The 17,578-nt window shown below is 40.7% G+C and overlaps 1 protein-coding gene across 13 annotated transcripts in view; it reads right to left on the reverse strand.

Annotated features, from left to right (window-relative positions):
- Positions 1 to 17,578, reverse strand: part of enox2 (ecto-NOX disulfide-thiol exchanger 2) — a 158,357-nt gene that overhangs the window by 112,209 nt on the left and 28,570 nt on the right. For 7 of the 13 annotated variants that reach the window (XM_020100324.2, XM_020096230.2, XM_020097065.2 and 4 more), the window contains one exon: positions 13,408 to 13,497. The exons of 4 other annotated variants lie outside the window; for them this stretch is intronic. In XM_020100324.2, the coding sequence (XP_019955883.1) occupies positions 13,408 to 13,441 (34 nt within the window). In that variant the 5' untranslated portion in view covers positions 13,442 to 13,497. Of the gene's footprint in view, positions 1 to 4,403; positions 4,569 to 13,407; positions 13,498 to 17,578 lie in introns of those variants that run through there. 2 more of the 13 variants (XM_020101158.2, XM_020099511.2) reach the window with 1 other exon arrangement.

Raw genomic sequence — 17,578 nt, forward strand, 5'->3', positions numbered from 1 at the left:
AGTAGGCAATCAAACAATCAAGTAATAACACCAAGAGTCTTAAAGGTGCACTAGAGTGTTGGCACAATGAGCATGACTTGACAGAATTAGCCAAGTATGTTGTAAGAGGTGATGCACAGAGAAGCATCTATGTCTTTTACCCCTTCAGAGTTTTCTTAAGTATCTCAAATGAATGGCTCGTGATTACTGATGGAAGAACATGCATACAAACTGTTTTTCACAGTGTTGTCTACAAATACAGACAGGAAAAGACCTTGTGCTTCCTGTGTTATATGAACCTTCCCCCCAGCAACCTTACTTCAACAAGATTTTATAAAAGTCATTTTTCTAAAGGAAGGTTGATGTGGTACTCGGTGGCACAGGTGTTACAGGACACACCGGTTATATAACTTGCCCATTGGCACCAAAGTCTTTTTTCATCGACATAAAACCCATTTGGTTTATGTTCACACATTACCAGTTCATTAAATAAATCAATCAAAAGATCTTAAAAGACTCTTGTAGATATCAATACTTTGACGGATGCTACAATCAGTAACTGAGTCTCTGCTCCATGCAGCAGTAGAGCAAAGTCGCATCAGAGTTTTGTCATGTGACGACTGGAGATGACCAATGAGACAATGATGATGGATTTGGTGTCAAAGTAAAAAGCAAAATCTCTTATTCAGCAATATTTTTTATTTAAAACCAATTTCAAAAGGGAACTTGATGACACTGAAGAAACAATCTGTAAACTTTGTCTGATGAAGGTGGCATCTGGAGGCAAAGCTTCTAATCTCACAAGATGAAGAAAGTCTGCACAGATGGTGCCCTGGCAGTTTATCCCAGAATCAATAGCATGTTCTCTGAAAGCAGGAGAAGGAGACGGGAGCTGCAGAAAACCCAGGTCAATCTTGACCTCCCAAAAACTCGCTGGTAGTGGTAAGTGTTATTAAATTATAGCCTCATGTTTGGGGGAAAAATTATAATAATAGATATTTGCAACACTCCCATCCACTGTAACCAATGGTGATGAAGAGAAAACTTCAGGTCAGACCATAGAAGGGTTAATGACGACTTCATGAGCCAAGTGAAATGACTACATTTAGAGGAAGAGGGATTTAAAGAATTCAGGGTTTGGCACAGACACATCTGTGGAGCAGTGGGGGAGAAACTGAGGACATCTTGTAGTGGGAGTTGCAAACATTCGAACAAAAAAATCCATCAGTTCTAGTGCACTTTGACATTAGTGCATGACATGTCTAAATATGGAAGGTTGTGACGTAAAACACAACCACAGGGGACTCAACTTTTCCCAAAGGTTATGAGGTTTTACAATCCACACGTAGCGGCATTGAATTTCTGGAAACCATGCACTGGACTGCACAGAGCTAATAATGGAACATGGATGAATTATCTGATCATATAACATATTACTATTAAACCTTCAATCTTCCACTTGAGAAACTTCACAGAAAAACATACAAATGTAGTTAAGCTAGAGTCATTAATCTGACTTTTAGACAGGTTGGATTCAAAGTCATTCAATGTTGGCATATTTGCAGCAATAATATGTATTTTGTGTGGCTTGACCACAGGGGGAGACATACTTGCATCACATTCTGTCCTAGCCTACATCTCGGTTATAGATTCTCTCCAAAAGGAAGCGACATGGAAACTCCTATCTCTCTTTCGTGTTTACTGTATTATTAATGCTGGCATTAGTAGGACTACTCCATCTAGCTTGGCTGCCAAAGCTATTACACAAAGGAATTTGCAGTCCTGAGATCATGCTCTGAACTTGCCTCATCCGTAAGCCTAAGAGGTTCCTACATTTTTTTTGTCAGCTCAGCTTTGAGCAGTCAGATGAAAACAACAGTGTCGAATGAGGATGGGCAGGCTGAGTCAGTGAGCAGCTGTGGGAGTCACAAGTGTGTATGAAACTGAAGTCAAGTGCTTTTTCATTTACCAAGGTGAAGTGGCTTGCGATTGTCATCAAAGACAAATAAAATAACTGGTCTGCATTCAGTTAGCGAATGATTTTATTTTTCCTGGATAGCTTGAACTTTATTCAAATAACCACTGCTGGTGAGTGGGCATGTATTACGTTCAGCCTTGAGTTTGATGCTCAGTTCCAAATTTAAAAGCTTTGTTGTGATTATAATGTTCTGGCAGATGTAAATAAAAGATGATTTGCGCAATATGGAATTAGTCTGTATCAAAATAAACACACAGGGGTTAGATTTTGTGTTTTTGGAATTTATAATCATGATGGGTTGTTTGTCAGGGCAGCAATTTATGCCTTTAGAAGTGCTGGGACATACTTACCACATAATTACCACAAAAGCAGGACAGTCTCCACTTTAACTGATATCTCACTGCCAATACTGTGCGCCTGTCTCACAAATAAATTTCAGTTTAGTGAGGCTCTCACTGAGGTAGCTGCTCCAAAATTTGCAGGTCATCTGTGACTCATATATTCCCTTTTGTTTTTTTAGCCTTTTTCAGTCATCTTTGACGCGTTTTTTCTTCTTGACAGCCACTGAAACGAGAATCCCACTTAGCAACCGCAAATTGTCATGCAGCAACCAATTAAAAATGTGAGATTTTCCAAAGCTGTCAAATCTCTTGGTACTGTACAGTGGTCCGCTCTGTATTCAGCCTAATTTGTTCTGCGGCCCCATCAACCTGTGCCATAGAGAGCTGAAATATTCAAGCATCGTCTCAAGCACTCTCGGTGCAACCTTTAAATCTCTCCTCCCTCACTGATCTAAGCAAAGTGCCCCCTCCCCTCGCTCCCTCGCACCATTAAAAGCAATCTAGATATGCTCTCCTGATTGATCAGAGAGGACTAGCACAGTGTGGAGGTAAATGGCTATCACAAGGCCTGATGGACCTTTTCTCTTCTTGTGGTCATAGGGAGGCTCTCAACCCCCCATTTGATCTGATTCAAAACGTGTTTGTGCCCCTGGTAGAAGAAGAAAAAGGAAGAGAAGGGAACTGATCCGTTCTGTCGGCACAGAGATGAACGAGAGCACCGCAGAGAAACAACAACCTTCATCCACACATTTTCATGCACTGGACAAAAGCACAATTTTTTTCCCCATGTCACACTGGCAATTTTGTCCTAAACTACTTGTTTTATCAGACTACGGACTAAAATTCAAATTATATATTAAGCTGTGTGAAATTATCTGAATCACTGCACTGAAAAAAACCTATTAATGCAAAAATAAGCTTCATTAGGCAAACCAATTAAACCTTATTTCCAAAAGACTGAAAAGTCTGTTTCAAAATGTGAAACACTAAGAACATATTGTGCTGTAGCTACATATATAAGAATGGAGGAGTATATAACTCATTTATGAGGTGGTGGAAAGGAAAAGTTTAATTTTTCTCATTCAGTGTGCTGGCTATGATGACAAACAGCAAGTTAATAGCATGAGACTAATCTTTTTGACACTTCATTGCTTTTATGGGGCTGAAGGAAAGTCAAGAAGAGAAGCTGCAGTGGGACATCTGAATTTACACCGAGAACAGTGGAAGCCGGGGAACATGGTGCCAGGATGAAGCAGGAGTAAGCAGGTTAATGTGAGGAGTTCAAACAGCATCCTCGCCTAATTAAATCCTGAGAGGACAAGAGAAAACCTCCCACTGAAAAACACCCAGAGAGAATAAAGGACATGGAAATCTGAACAATTGGAGGCAGCAGCAAAACAAGAAAACAAACAACTTATACAGGCTTTCAATACAGAATACAACTCGTATGATATAGGCCTGTCTGTCCGCTATTATATGTGACTCACCGGGCTCCACTGTGCGGCAGAAACATCATAGAAACCGGGCTGAATAACGTGGAGGTGGGGGGAAGATGAGTATTTCAATATAGCCGCGATCCGGCGTCAGCGCGGATTAAATCTATTCTGAAAACTTCATCCATGAACAGCTGCAGCGGGCGTGCGCCAGTCCAGAGAATACAGCTGCGACCAGAGCAACGTGCACAGGGGTATTGATCTTTTTTATCATCATCATCATCCTCATCATCATCATCATCATAATAATAAAGCACAACACTGCACAACCAGTGCTGAGACACACGGAAAATACCAGCAGCCTTGTGCCACACTGGAGAGAGGCAGCTGCGGTCTCAACAGCTGGTACACGCCCGACGATTACGCACAGAAAAGACGGGGAGAAAACCGCTTGCCTTGTTCCTACAAGTTCCATGAAAGAGCGCAGAGAAATGTGGCGACGCGTCATATAAGCCATGTGTTACCTGCCGTGATACACTGGAGCCTGCAGCGGCACAAGTACACGCACGCACGCACGCACACACACACACACACACACACACACACGGAAGAAATCACAACATCTTTCCCTGTGAGCGATCAGAGCAGGAGGGAAACTTGTGTGGACCCTACCTGTGTACTGCAAGAGAAACATGGTCCACACAAGGCGAGGTGCGATTCCCGTCGGTCCTCTGCTGTGTCAGGACGCAGCGTACTGAGCAACAAAAAAAATCCTTGAATGGAGACGGCGGGGTTGGTCGGCGGGTAAGAAGGTGGGGGCTTGTCCCTCAGTCAGTCCACTCCGCTCGGCAGACTGGACTGCAATGAGAGCAGCCAGTCAAAGCGGGACCCTTTTTTTAGCTACGGAGAGTCCGCCCGCCCTCACGACGCGCGACGCGGTGGAGTTCGCTCCGGACGCACGCAGCGCGCAGACGAAGTGTTGGACTGCTGAGCCGCTGCTCCCCGTGTCGGTCTGCCGGTGAGAGCTAAGTGTCACACAGGGAGGAGGAGGAGGAGATGTCGTTTGCATGGGAGCAGACACTGGAAGGTATCGCTATACGGCAAATCACCCGGAGCGAACAAGGAGGAATCACCCAACACGCTGCCCCTCTGCTGACCTGACTCCAAAAAAAAAAAAAACTGATTTGGTCAAATACAGATCATGATCTCTTTTGGGGTTCAGCCAAGCCATAAATGCCAAACACAGCGAGGTAGTGGCTCCAAAACTTTTGACAGCGGTGGTTTTAAGAAGGTGTCGTTCTGCGAGCTGCCAGTTGGAGGAGGAGAAGCATAGAGATCATCTATCCAGTACCAGCGCTGAGCATGCACACTGTAATGACACGTTCCTGTGATCCTGTTGGCTCAAAAAATAAATAGAGCAGGCGAGTTCTTGTCCAAGATGCTTTAAAAGATTAAAGTTTTTATTTAAAAATAAATAGTGGGATTCCTGCATTTAGCTGCAGATGTAGATGTAACAGCTGCTCTGGGGCTCAAGTGAATCACAGATTAAGACCTTGTGAAACCTAATAAACTGCATTTTTTCTCCATTGGATAATATTAAAAGCAATCTGCTAGTTTTTAACAGTGTTTCCATATGTTTCTTATTTGGAGACCTTAAAAGGATAGTTTACCCAAAAAATGAAACTTCTCTCATCATCTACTCATCACTATGCCAATGGGGTGGGGTGTCATCCAAGTGTCCGTAGGCCTGATATTCAAATTTGACTTGAAACAAGGTCAATTACAGCAAAGTGTTGTGTGGACTCAAACACTTCACCCACCAATTCATCAGCATAGTGCTGAGTAGATAATGTCTGCGTGAACTATCCCGCAGCAAACAACTTTTTTCTTTGTGGAGATATATTGCAGAGTACCAGCATCCTGTGCAGTGAATATGGTCACACTCCCCCTGTATGTGTTGTAATAGGAGCTTCTCTGTTCTTTGTTTTGGTATCTGGTCCCGCTGTGCGGGCATGTGAGTGCATGCAAGACCCTCACTGTGAAACTGATGGACCTCCCCACGTTTATAAAGTCAGATGGCAAGATGGAGTCCGGTTCGAAGTGACAAGAATTCAGAAATAGGATACTCCTCTTAAAATAATAGAAAAAGTCAGTTCCAAAACGATACGGACAGAGCTGCCAGGATTTGTAGACCTTATCTGCTTTTCTTATCATCTCAGATGCAACTTTACACCAACCCTAAATGGAAGGACACATGTCACTGTAGTCTATTGTGACAAAAAAAACAAACTAGCCTATATAACTTTGTATTTCTACTCGGGGGGGATAAGATCAATTTTTGAAACTTTGTCAAATATTTTTTTTCCATTTCACATCATATATCAACATAATACTCTTGCAATCTCCGACACAGCCATAAACAATGGGTTAGGGCCGGGGTACCTATTTCTGTTTCACATTTGAGGCACAGGAGAAAGTGAGGGATTAAAAGAATCCCTGCGATTATGGGATACATGAATTCTATTTTTAATTCCAAACTGGATTGCTTTTGTTCGAGTACCGATGAATATCTTTTTGGCTTAACTCCAAATATCCCCCCGTGTTTCATCATCAATAGTCACTGATAATTCCTTCTACTAGCACCTTTAATCCTCTGTGTATTAGTGGGAGACATGCCATGCATTGCATCATAGGACAAACTTTCCCCTTGTTGAAACTATTTCCCCTCAATCGCAGATAGAATCTAGAAGAGTGTTTTCATGATATAAAGGGTTATTTGTCAAACTCAAAATTAATCTTCCTTTGGCAGATGGTCTTTGTCAGTCAGTTTTTATCACAATACAATGTTATTTGATAATGAGTCTTTCTTATTATCCCATTGCCAAGATCCAACATTGGAAACAATTCAGGATTGTTGATTATTGGGGAAATTGTGAAAGTTGGATATGCATCTACTGATTTGTCAAGTGCTGTTTCCAAAGTCAAGAGTGAAAGCGGAACCTCAACCCCTATGTTTGCTTCACACCTCTCTTAAAGTTATATCTTAACACTATAACTTTCACGAGGGGTATGATTTACTGCATGTGGTTGACTGTTGCTTTGGACTGCATTTCTTGAGCCATAGGTTTACCTGAAAACCTGCCAAGTGCATGAAGGTGGTTTCAAAGGCAAGGGCTGTATTCAAACATGCATAAAAGCTAAAATTGAGGTTGTGTAGTTCAGGTCAAACAGCCTTGGATACGTTTAGAAGATATCTGCTGGGTCAAATAATTTTCTCCTCAGCCCCAGCAATATGTCTGTTTCCCGTGTCATCACAAAATCATTTCAAAAGATAAATTGAAGTGTTCACCAAAGGCCAGAAAGTCATTCCCCCATTCCAAATATTCAAAACCGCTTTCAATTTCCCGTCCACGGAAGTCAGAAGTACACAATTCTACAAACAAGGTGCTGAAGTGATTCCGAGTACGGTTATGACACAATGACCTACCAGACTGTGTCTTTCATCTGTTTTCAGTGAACGTCATCAGTGATTCTCTAAACTGCTTTGACGGATTCAAAGACGTAGCGTTTGCCCAACATGGACACATTTCCTGGAAAATAATATTGCATTTATTTTCAGCCTTTGTTGAAGGATGATCTGGAAAAATATGTTCATAATGATCTAGGATTCATCTTGTGTATGGAAAACAGATTTAAAAAGATCTGATCAGCTTAACAACTGCCCACTGCAGACACAACTTAAAGACTGTGTGACGGATTTCTTTCATATCCTGACTCATAACTTTAGCTCATCATCCCTTTTTATACAAACAACACACTTTCAAAATAAATCATAGGCTGCCCTGAAGAGTATTCTAGGTGAAATTCAACAGTTTTTTTCAGGCATCTAATCAAATGGCACAGACATGACAGAGACTGAGACACATGACACAATAATATGGGGACCTGTCTTCCTCTAACATTTGGACTACAGCCTTACTTTTTGAAAAATATTGGATGGACAAGTTTCACCACTTTATGAGTTCAGTAAAGGAGGTTACATCCAAACACACACACAGGTTCAATTTAAGAGACTTTGTTGAGCATCAGCAGACACATGGACATGGTATTCGTAGGAGGAGGAGGACACAGGAGTTACATATTAATCCTCTTGCATTTTGGGATTTGAAAATGTGCAAAGCAACTAACTGATGGTTGTCTTTTTCGACGTCCACATTTTCACCAGAAAAGACTTGTCATAAATAAACTGAATGCTTTCCAGGCAGAATTCAATTACCTCTGTCAGTCTGTAGTAATGAGTAACAGCCAGTGCATGCTCTCATTCAATTTCAGTGTCACCAGGGAATGATGTTTGTCTGATGTCTTGATTTTTTTTCTCAACAATGATGTTTTTTCTGTGGTCTGCTTAGTGCAGCAAAACATTCAAATCAAACCCTAATTCCACTCTGTGCCTCAGCAGATGAAAGTGGCCTTGCTTTGCTTTTATGGTTTTGTGTGCCCTCTTCACTCAAATAAACCGCCCGGTGAAATATGCAATTGTGGCTTAAATATTTCACCTTTAAACAAAAAAAAAAAGCATGTGAGAGAGTCCACAACGATCAGCCTACCTCAGTTTTGAATTAACGCAGAAATATATAGAATAGACGACCTAGTTAAATCTAATCTCCTGCTTAACACATTTGTTTCGTTAGCAAGGAAATCTTTCACAAGATGAATAATTCAAATTCAGTTACTGCATATTCAATGGAAGCAGGGCCTCATCGACAACTACCATAGTAACATTTTAACAAGGACTTTGAGAGGTATAGTCCTCCTCTTAACTAGGATTCTTGTGATTCACTATTTCCCTTTACACTAAACAACATTTATGACTATTTTTCCCGTGAGATGTTGGCCCCTTTTGAGTGCCTCTATTGAGTTAATTGCCAAATACTGCAGTCCTGTTTTCACTGTAGGAGCTCGTTGTGCTGTTTCAACGTGACCTTTTGCAATCAAACAACAGGGTTCAGGTAGCTGCTCCACGAGGCCTTCAGAGAGGAAGAGAGGATGATATTTAAAAAAGGTTCTGCTCAGCGGAAAGCCTATCATCTTAAAGTGACTGCAGTGGTATTTAGTGTCGTCTATTTTGAGATCAGTGAATGGGGTGTTTATCGCTCAGGTAAGAGTGAAAAATGTCATTAACTCCACTGCCCTCTGTGGAGGAAGACAACTCGCACAGAAATGTGTATCCAGGATGGGGCATATCTCTGTCTTTTGGCTCCTAGCAAGTTATCTTTGACCTCCATCTTGCTTAATCCTTTCCTCTCTAATTACATACCTCTTCTTCTCCTCCCTCCTTACCTCACATCCCTGCCCCTGACTGATGGTTAGCAGATGATCATCTGGACAGGAAAGGTTGAGGTGACTCCCTAGCTTAAGTCACACCTCATTAAGTGAGCTTCACAGGGTCCCAGTTCACATACTGGTGTATTCCTACTTGGATGGATTTAATGAGTTGTGGAGGATTGACAGGGCACCATAAAAAGTATCCGAACTTGAGATGCAGAACTGTTTGTTATAGTTTTCACGATGACGTGAGAGGAGGGAGTTACCGTAGGTGCCTTACTGAGTGCAGAATCTGCTCTGGAAACCGAATTAGGCTAAATCAAAAGGGAAGCCAGGCCTGTCTCTTAAGAACTTTCCATCAGCATGAATATTGATGGAAATGGGTCTTGAACAGAGTGCAAAGCAACTGCTAACCTCTCTGCACTGCTGAAATGTTGTTAACAGCCTTCGCTGCCCTGTCATCATTCACAGCCAGAGAATCACTTGACAAAACACCACTCGTGCAATGCCACCAATACATAGCCACAAGAAGAGGTGATGACAAATCCTGTTTGTTTGTTCTACAACATTACGCACTCTGTATTAAAATGCTTCAAGTCCTCTGACACAAGTGAAAGCAGTTGATGTGGACAAGTGGGCACTGCGGTGCAGTTTGGCAGCTGTGTTGTGCAGCAAGCTGGTTGTGATTCCTGGCACAAAATGTACCATCAGGCCTACACAGGCGTCAGAGTCACTGCCCCCAAGTCAACAGTAACACAAAGGCAGGTAATGTCTTGTAGCCAAAACCTCCAGCTCCCACCAAGAGGTTGACAACAACAAAAACAATGAAATAATCACGCTGAGGGATAAAGTGACTTTAAAGAGCTCAGGGTTTCAATTTGATTCCTCCTGTGTTTGAAGATGTTTCCTTGCATTTTTGATGACACACCTTTAATTAATCTGCCTATCCATCATACTGATCTCTAAATAACAGCAGATATAAAACTAGCTAGTAATTGTCCCACTCTTCATCAATAAGTGACATTAGTTTTTTTCTTGCCAAGTAAAAATCATAGGATGGATGATCTCCCTTCTGATGAATATACTTGTTAAATATGGAATATGATCCTGACTAACTTTATTAATCATTAGAACAACAAGAAACAAACGGGTACCTGTGTAAATGAATTATTGAAGCATTATCTAGAACAACCATTTATCAACCAACTGCGACTTCTGGGTAAACAATCAGTGAGTTCCTGGAGAAGACAACAAGATAGCTGACAAGAGATGAGTTTTAAATACAAAAGCAAATACACTCTTTCGATTTGAGTGGCAGTGCAATTGAAATGGCTTAAATAGTTTGCATTTAGATTACATTTACTTCTGTTTTTGCTTCGAGTCATAACTGATTTCTTTACTATTTTATTGTTTACTAGAAATGTCTAAACCTTGAACCAGTATCACGAATTTGAGCAAAAAAGTTTGCTGAAGGCATTATTACATCTTTCCCACTGCAGACAGTGCTGCAGTGGAGGCTGGTGTGAACAGAATTTGATTACTCCATCCGTTTCTGTGTGCACTGTGGAGAGCAAATGATGTATCACCTAAAGGTGTCTTTCCTTTTTTTTTTTTTTTTTCATACAAACCAGAAAAAATAAGGTTCCACAGGCCTTAATTCAGTGTTTAATTAATGAAGAAAGAGACAGAAAACTCAATCTTCTTCATTGTCCCACAAACTGACCTGAAACACCTTTTAACTGCTGAACGCTCATGAACAGGGTAAGAAGAGATGGGCAGATAATTAAAGACGCTAAAGGAAAATATAGTAGATGCTGTAGAAGACCATGTAGTGCACATGGGTGAAGAAAGAGGCAGAGGAAACAACAGAGAAAGCAGACCAGACGAGCAGGGAGGGAGGGAGAGAGGCCAAGTATCAGACAGAGCATTCATTATCACCTGACTGACCTGCATATTGCGCTGTGTGAGAGTAATGAGAAAGGACACGCTCATCGGCCAAAGCCCAGCAAGAAGGCTCTCCTCATTCCCCCGCTCTTTCAGTCTGTCAGTTTCTTACTCGCTTCATTTTCTATTCTCAGACAATGTACTGTAGGATCTAATTGTTTTTCAAAAGGTCGCTGAGATATAGCAATACCATGACTAATATAATGCACACTGAACAGCTTATGTGTTGAAGTGTCTCTGAACACACAACACGTTTTGTGACAGCTAATGGTTGATTTATCCCTTTGTCTGTATTGTTCACTTATGTTAGTTACATGCGGTTTCAGAGTCAGAGCTAGACCAAGATCTGTGAGGATGAGGATGAATGCTAACATTGACATCCTAACAGGCTTACCAAAATAATGCTTACATGCTGATGTTAAGGAGCTTTTTATCAACATCTTCTTAGCCGACCTAACAATGGAATGTGTATTCAGATGGATGACATGACCAATCCACAAAAGTGAAGCCAAAGCGTCTCTTCCACCACCATCCTCCTCCATGTTAATAGATGGGAGAACGACCAAACTAAACGTCAAAGTACACATACATCAATGTTCTAGTTAAATGTTGTGATTGAAAGCTTAGACTGACTCCTGATTGGTCAAGTGCATGCATCGACAGAACCTCAATAAAGCGGCCCCACACTGCAGTGGCGCAGACTCTGGCTCCAAATGCAAAAGGATGGCAGTGTTGGTTTACAGGGTATTTTAGCTTCATCTCAGATAGAACGAGGAAGTGGAGACACATCGTCCATCTTTATTTAGAGTCTATGATACAATCAGTTGCTAATTAGCACAGAACACCAAGCACAGCTGATGCTGATGGGAACGTCATTGGCTTTACAGGTATTTTGTCATAAACTGAAGCATGTGAAGTCAGGGGATCAAACTCATGAGATGAGTGTCTGCACAGAATTTCATAGCAATCCATCAAGTAATTTGAGATTTTTCATTTTGGACCAGAGTAGTAGGAACTAATCAGACCAACGCTGCCATCCTTAGAACCTTGTCTAAAAGCTGTAATACTGTTAGTGTGTCTCAAAGATGTAACACAACTTATAGAGTTATGTGTTACAGATAAGCTAGGAATGAATGCATGAGCATGTAAGCGATTAAGTTTCTTGATCCACAATCTGCATCTATTATCTCAGTAATGAAAAGAACACTCATCATTGTTGCCCTGGAAACAAAAGTCTGCTCTGGTATTTACTGGTTTACATGAACTAAACCTCCTCTTGCAGTTTCTATCCCCAGAAAAATGCCTTCTGTGAACGCACTGCCCAGACTGAGCCGCAGAATTCATGCCAAAGATCAGCGAAGCTACTTGGCACAAAAATTGTTTTAGTTTCATTTCATCTCGTCTTATGCAAACCTCCGTCAAACTATGCCAGATACCCCATGCTGTTCAAGAGTTATGAATATTTCATTGTTTGAGTGAATGAAAAAGTTTGGAGTTGAAACTGTCTCTAGATGTGAAATATGTACAGAAGATTCCACTGGCTTCAGTGTTCAATGGCAGAATAAGACTAGGGCATTTATTTTAAAGGGCAGTAGAGGTGAGCAATGAGCCTGCAATATTTACACTAACAGGGCTTAGGGTACCAGAACACTAGTTAACGTATTGTCTTCTCAGGTGTTTCTTTTCTTTTCTTCAGATTTAATGCAAGATGACAAACTTTGCCTTAGACTACTACTTATTCACTTAAGTACCCCTAATGTAATATGCTAGTTAAAAAAAAAGACAGATGACAGTGTCCTGCTGTCATATCTTGGCTCACAAATAAAATGAGCCTTCATGTGATTTTGTGACTGTGTGTGCGTTAGTGTGGATACAAGCCTGCCTGTTCCCATCAGAACTAGATGGGTTGGCCCAGGTTCGGACAAAATGTTTGAAATGATATTCAGTGTCAGTCGCATTGGCTGTCTCTTTCTATTTGATTTTCTACCCTGAACATGCCTGTAATCAGGGAAAACACCGGGTTCAGGTCGGGTCTGTTTGGACAGAAAGTTGTGTCACAAGTGTGTTTGTCTCACGGTTCTCTACGTCTGAGTGTTACATGAATCATATGTGTGAGGTTCAGTGAGACCAACCAGAAGCCTGAACACCATAACAGATATTCACAAAATCAATCAATCAATCAATCATATTTATATAGTTCTATATTTATATAACTTCAACACAAAAAGTAAACACGAGTTAAATCAAAGACAGGGTGAGGTGGGTTCAAAGGTTAAGGCAAAAAAGACAGAAAACTAAGCACATTTTGAGGGTCACTGTTTCTGTGTGAAGCAGAGTAAAGGAAAATTCTAAGAGTGGAAACACGAACATATGCACCAATGTTCATACAAACATTCAGGCCTCCTACCTGTGACTCGGCTTGACCTGTAGTCTTTGTACATCCTAGAGATGCAGCGGCGCTGTGTGTGATCTCTGCCTCACTGCTCTCGTAGTCAATCTGTTTTCAAAACCAGGGATAAAAAAGTTCTGATCAGTGGTTTGTTCTAAAAATGCTAGAGAAGAGTCTCTTACAACACAACCCTGCAACATGACTTATTCATTCACTTATTCCGCAGTCGTTCAAGGACACTGACTGCGAGGAGCAGTTACGAAGGGGTGAAAATAGAAGGGCTTTGTCTTGAATAGAGAGAGAAGACAAACAGAAGAATGTAATTCATCCACTTCTCCAAAAAGAACGACCTTCCTGCTTTGTGGAGCAGAAGCTCATCCGCGCCGGGGAGGGCTCTGAGGCACAGGAGGGTCCCATTGACTGCACTATTAACATTCAAACTGGGGGATCAGCATAGAGGAAATATAAAACGCTGCCAGAGGGATGCACAGAGAATTCTGTAATGCATTTCATTCCACCGAGAGGGGCCCTGAGGGTGCCGTGATGACCAGAGTAATTGGCTTTCTCCAGCTATGATAATCTGCATCAGTCATGCCATGCCAACACACACTCGGGCCACTGAGAAGGTCACAGTGATCCCCAAACCCCGATCTCCTCTGCTGACAATAACGTCCTGCCTCTGTTAACACATGTGCAGGACGTTCTGTTCTGATTTCTAGGGTTTTAGTAAATGTTGATACTAAGTCACATAATAAGATCAAGATCAATGATGTTTAATAAAATGAGCAGCTTCAGCTTTTGATCAGCTTGTCAAATTTGAAAATTTGAGTTTCTTCTTGATACATATAATTTCAAAATGAATATCTTTGAGTTTTTTAAAGCAATTTAAACAGGAGAACTAAAAAAAATCAAACAATTAATCAGTTTATCATAAACAATATTAGGAGTTATGGGAATAACAATGAGATGAATATGAGGACAGACGTTTCTCCTCTTCCTACCACAATCCAGAAATGAAATATCTTCGAACGCTGCCATCTTGTGCAGCAGCCACCGGGAAATAGAGCCGAGATAGTGAATCACGACGTGTCACCCCATTTATATAGCATCAAATTACTAATAAAAACCAAACTTATCAGAAAGATTAACACTTGAACATAAGTGTGATAAAAACAACCAAAAGGGGACATACTGTACATGCAATACTGTACAGTGTGTGGGAAAATCAATTATTTGCAGCCCAATACACTACAAATCACGTTAAACACACACACACACAGTACATGTCATATAAAGTACAATACTGACCACATTTCATGTCACAGCTTTGTCGTGATTTCACTCCATCAGTTCTGTTATTCACATCCTAAGATGTCGGGTACAGATAAGATTCTTATCATGTATCACTATCACTGCCTGACATGCAGATACATTTATGCTAGCGCTGCTGTAAATAATGATCACAACAAGATCTTGGCAGACACAATAACATCGTTGTGGTATCTTCGCAAACCACTATGCACTTTTCTGCAAACTGCTCTTTTCAAACCCATACATGTCTGTGTACAAAGGAGCCCTGAGGAGGCAGACTCTGACATCAGCGAAGGACACGTACTGAACATACAAAGAAATAACCCTGAGAAGGTAATTCTCAGCATACCTGGAATAAACACCATCTCTATCATCCATTAAATCCTCTGTAAAGTGATGGCCAAGATATTTGACCTAAGTTCACAGGCAATCATGCTTTCTAGAAAACTGGATGAACTTACTTCTGGTAGTTTTGCAGTTTGGAGATAGATTCAACAGAAAAACAAGTTCAAACAAAAATATGATCTAGATATGTTGAAACTCAGGTTTGAAGACATAACACCTTCTGATCTGAAAAAGAGCCGCAATCGGATCAGCTCCAACATCGAATCAAACTGTTTATTACTTTTACTGAATACAAAAAAAGACCAGAACAAATGCAGTGATGCCAGAGTCCGAAACCCTTCCCAGTTTTCCACAGGTTGTAACACGATTTTGTTGTCTCTTTTATTTGTGGTAAAATCACATTATTTTCTATGGTGTCCTTATCTACACAGCTGACCTCCAGTGACCTCCTAATAGGACTCATTAGAGAGAATATGATCTCTGAAGACAGGATACAGCGAGGGGATATTTATTAGTGGATGCACAATTGTTTCCCTTTTCCAGATGGTTACAATAGAGAAAACAATGTAGACTAGAAATAAAACATGGTTGGGGGATTAGAAGGAAAAAAGAAGCATGATTAAAATCTGGCTCGTGTTCAGACAGAGGCTCCCCGAGCATGGATATTTTCAAAAGAGACATTTTTTTAATGAAAAATTCCCATAAAAAGACCCCATTTTTAACTCACAATGGTCAGTTTTTCTATTGCTTGTTGGGACAATGTTGAAACAATCGAAAAACAAAAGAGTTATGACCCACAATTAGCAATTAGATGTTGTCGAGCGCCATCTTTTCTGAAACCAGAAGTAACCCTATTTGACGAGCAGGGGGTGGAGCCTGGATTGAAGAAGAATGGTAACTAGTGATTGCGACCTTTAGTCTGTGTATAACAATGTTTAGCAACGTAACAAATCAAGCGAGACTTCATCATTTTCTCATAGAAAATGACTCTTATTGCAACAAGTGGAGTAACCCAATGCTGCTTATTTGAGAGAATACTTATTTCAGGCACTTCTGCATTGGCGCCAGTTTACTGACTCCGAGTCAACAGCCATTTTTAATATCCAGTTTATGTTCTAAATCAACAAAACAACTTTATCAACTTAAACAAACTATATTATCAGATAATGGTAAATGCAAAAATAATTTGACTTTGCTGTTTACATGTTTTTGCACATTACTGCACGGTAGCGCACTTGTAAACAGGAGCAGAATGGCTGATAGAGTAATGTGTCCTTGCACTGACAGGTCTTCCAGGCCTGGAGGTGGTGTAAGACTGAGAGCCAGTGAGACTGCTGAAAATGTGAACCATTCACTACAGTGATGGCAAACACACGGCGAAATCAAGGCCAACAAGAATATGCTCACAGACCCACTCTGTGCACAGAAATATAGGCTCCTTATTCAACATCAGAACAACATTAGTTTAAACTTTGGAAGAATGATGACAGTTATTTTAATTCAAGCAAATAGGATTTATCTTAATGAGGAGGATGCAATGAAAATCCCTTTTTAAAAGTCCTTTGTGGGCACGACAACAAATGGCATTCATCACTCCTAAGGCACCACTATCATATATGTTATTAGCAGCATTTATCATTTCCATTTCTATAGTTGGGGGGGGCGGAGTTGAGCGTGAGCTGCTAACTTGAGGAAATGTGCAGACTAATGATTATAAATGAGGGAGAGAAGCTGGGAAGGAAATTTCACACTAGCCTTTGAAATATGTCTCTGAAATTCTGATTCAAATTCAGCACACTTACAAATATGCAAGATTCAAAGCTGGAGAGACAGATTTGAAAGAAGAAATACTGTCTGCGGCCATAAATCTTATTAAAATAAAAAAGATTTTATTTGAAGCAGAAATTAAATTTAAATTGTTTCTCAAAATGAGGAAGAAGCGACTTTAACAACACAAGTTTCTAAAATAGAATAAATTGATTATTAATTTGGTTTCATTTATTAGTAGTCCAAAAACACTTCAGGGAATTTGAATGTGCAATTATTGAATATTCAAATTTAACTGGTAAACTAATGGAAATGGAAAACAATGACAGTTTTAGTGCTTTAAATGTAATTTTCCTGTGCATCCCCTCCTGTAGCTATCCATCATTCAGACAATGCTCTACACATGTAGCCTTGTGTTAGTATGTATGTAATTTCATATATAGTTTTTACACACAGATTTGCCATCTTGACGAATTCACAAGGCCAGACACCTGTGTCTAGCAGGGCCTAGAGGATCCCCTCAGTGAGAAGAGGATTATCAGAGTCATGAAGCCCCTATAGTGATGGAGAACCAAGATACCCCATAACGTACCCGATAGGTCAATTCATCATTTATCTCCCCAGCAGGGAAACAGGAGCCTGCGAAAGCACAAATCATATCACCCTCTGCAAAAATTCACAGCGTCGGTTTAATCATAGCAACTTCACAAGAACTGATCTGTACTTCACAAGCAGCGCAAGTGTGCATTTTCTTTCCTGTAGCTGT

This window comes from Paralichthys olivaceus, chromosome 9, assembly GCF_024713975.1.
Source record: "Paralichthys olivaceus isolate ysfri-2021 chromosome 9, ASM2471397v2, whole genome shotgun sequence".
In the NCBI taxonomy this organism is placed as follows: Eukaryota; Metazoa; Chordata; class Actinopteri; order Pleuronectiformes; family Paralichthyidae; genus Paralichthys; species Paralichthys olivaceus.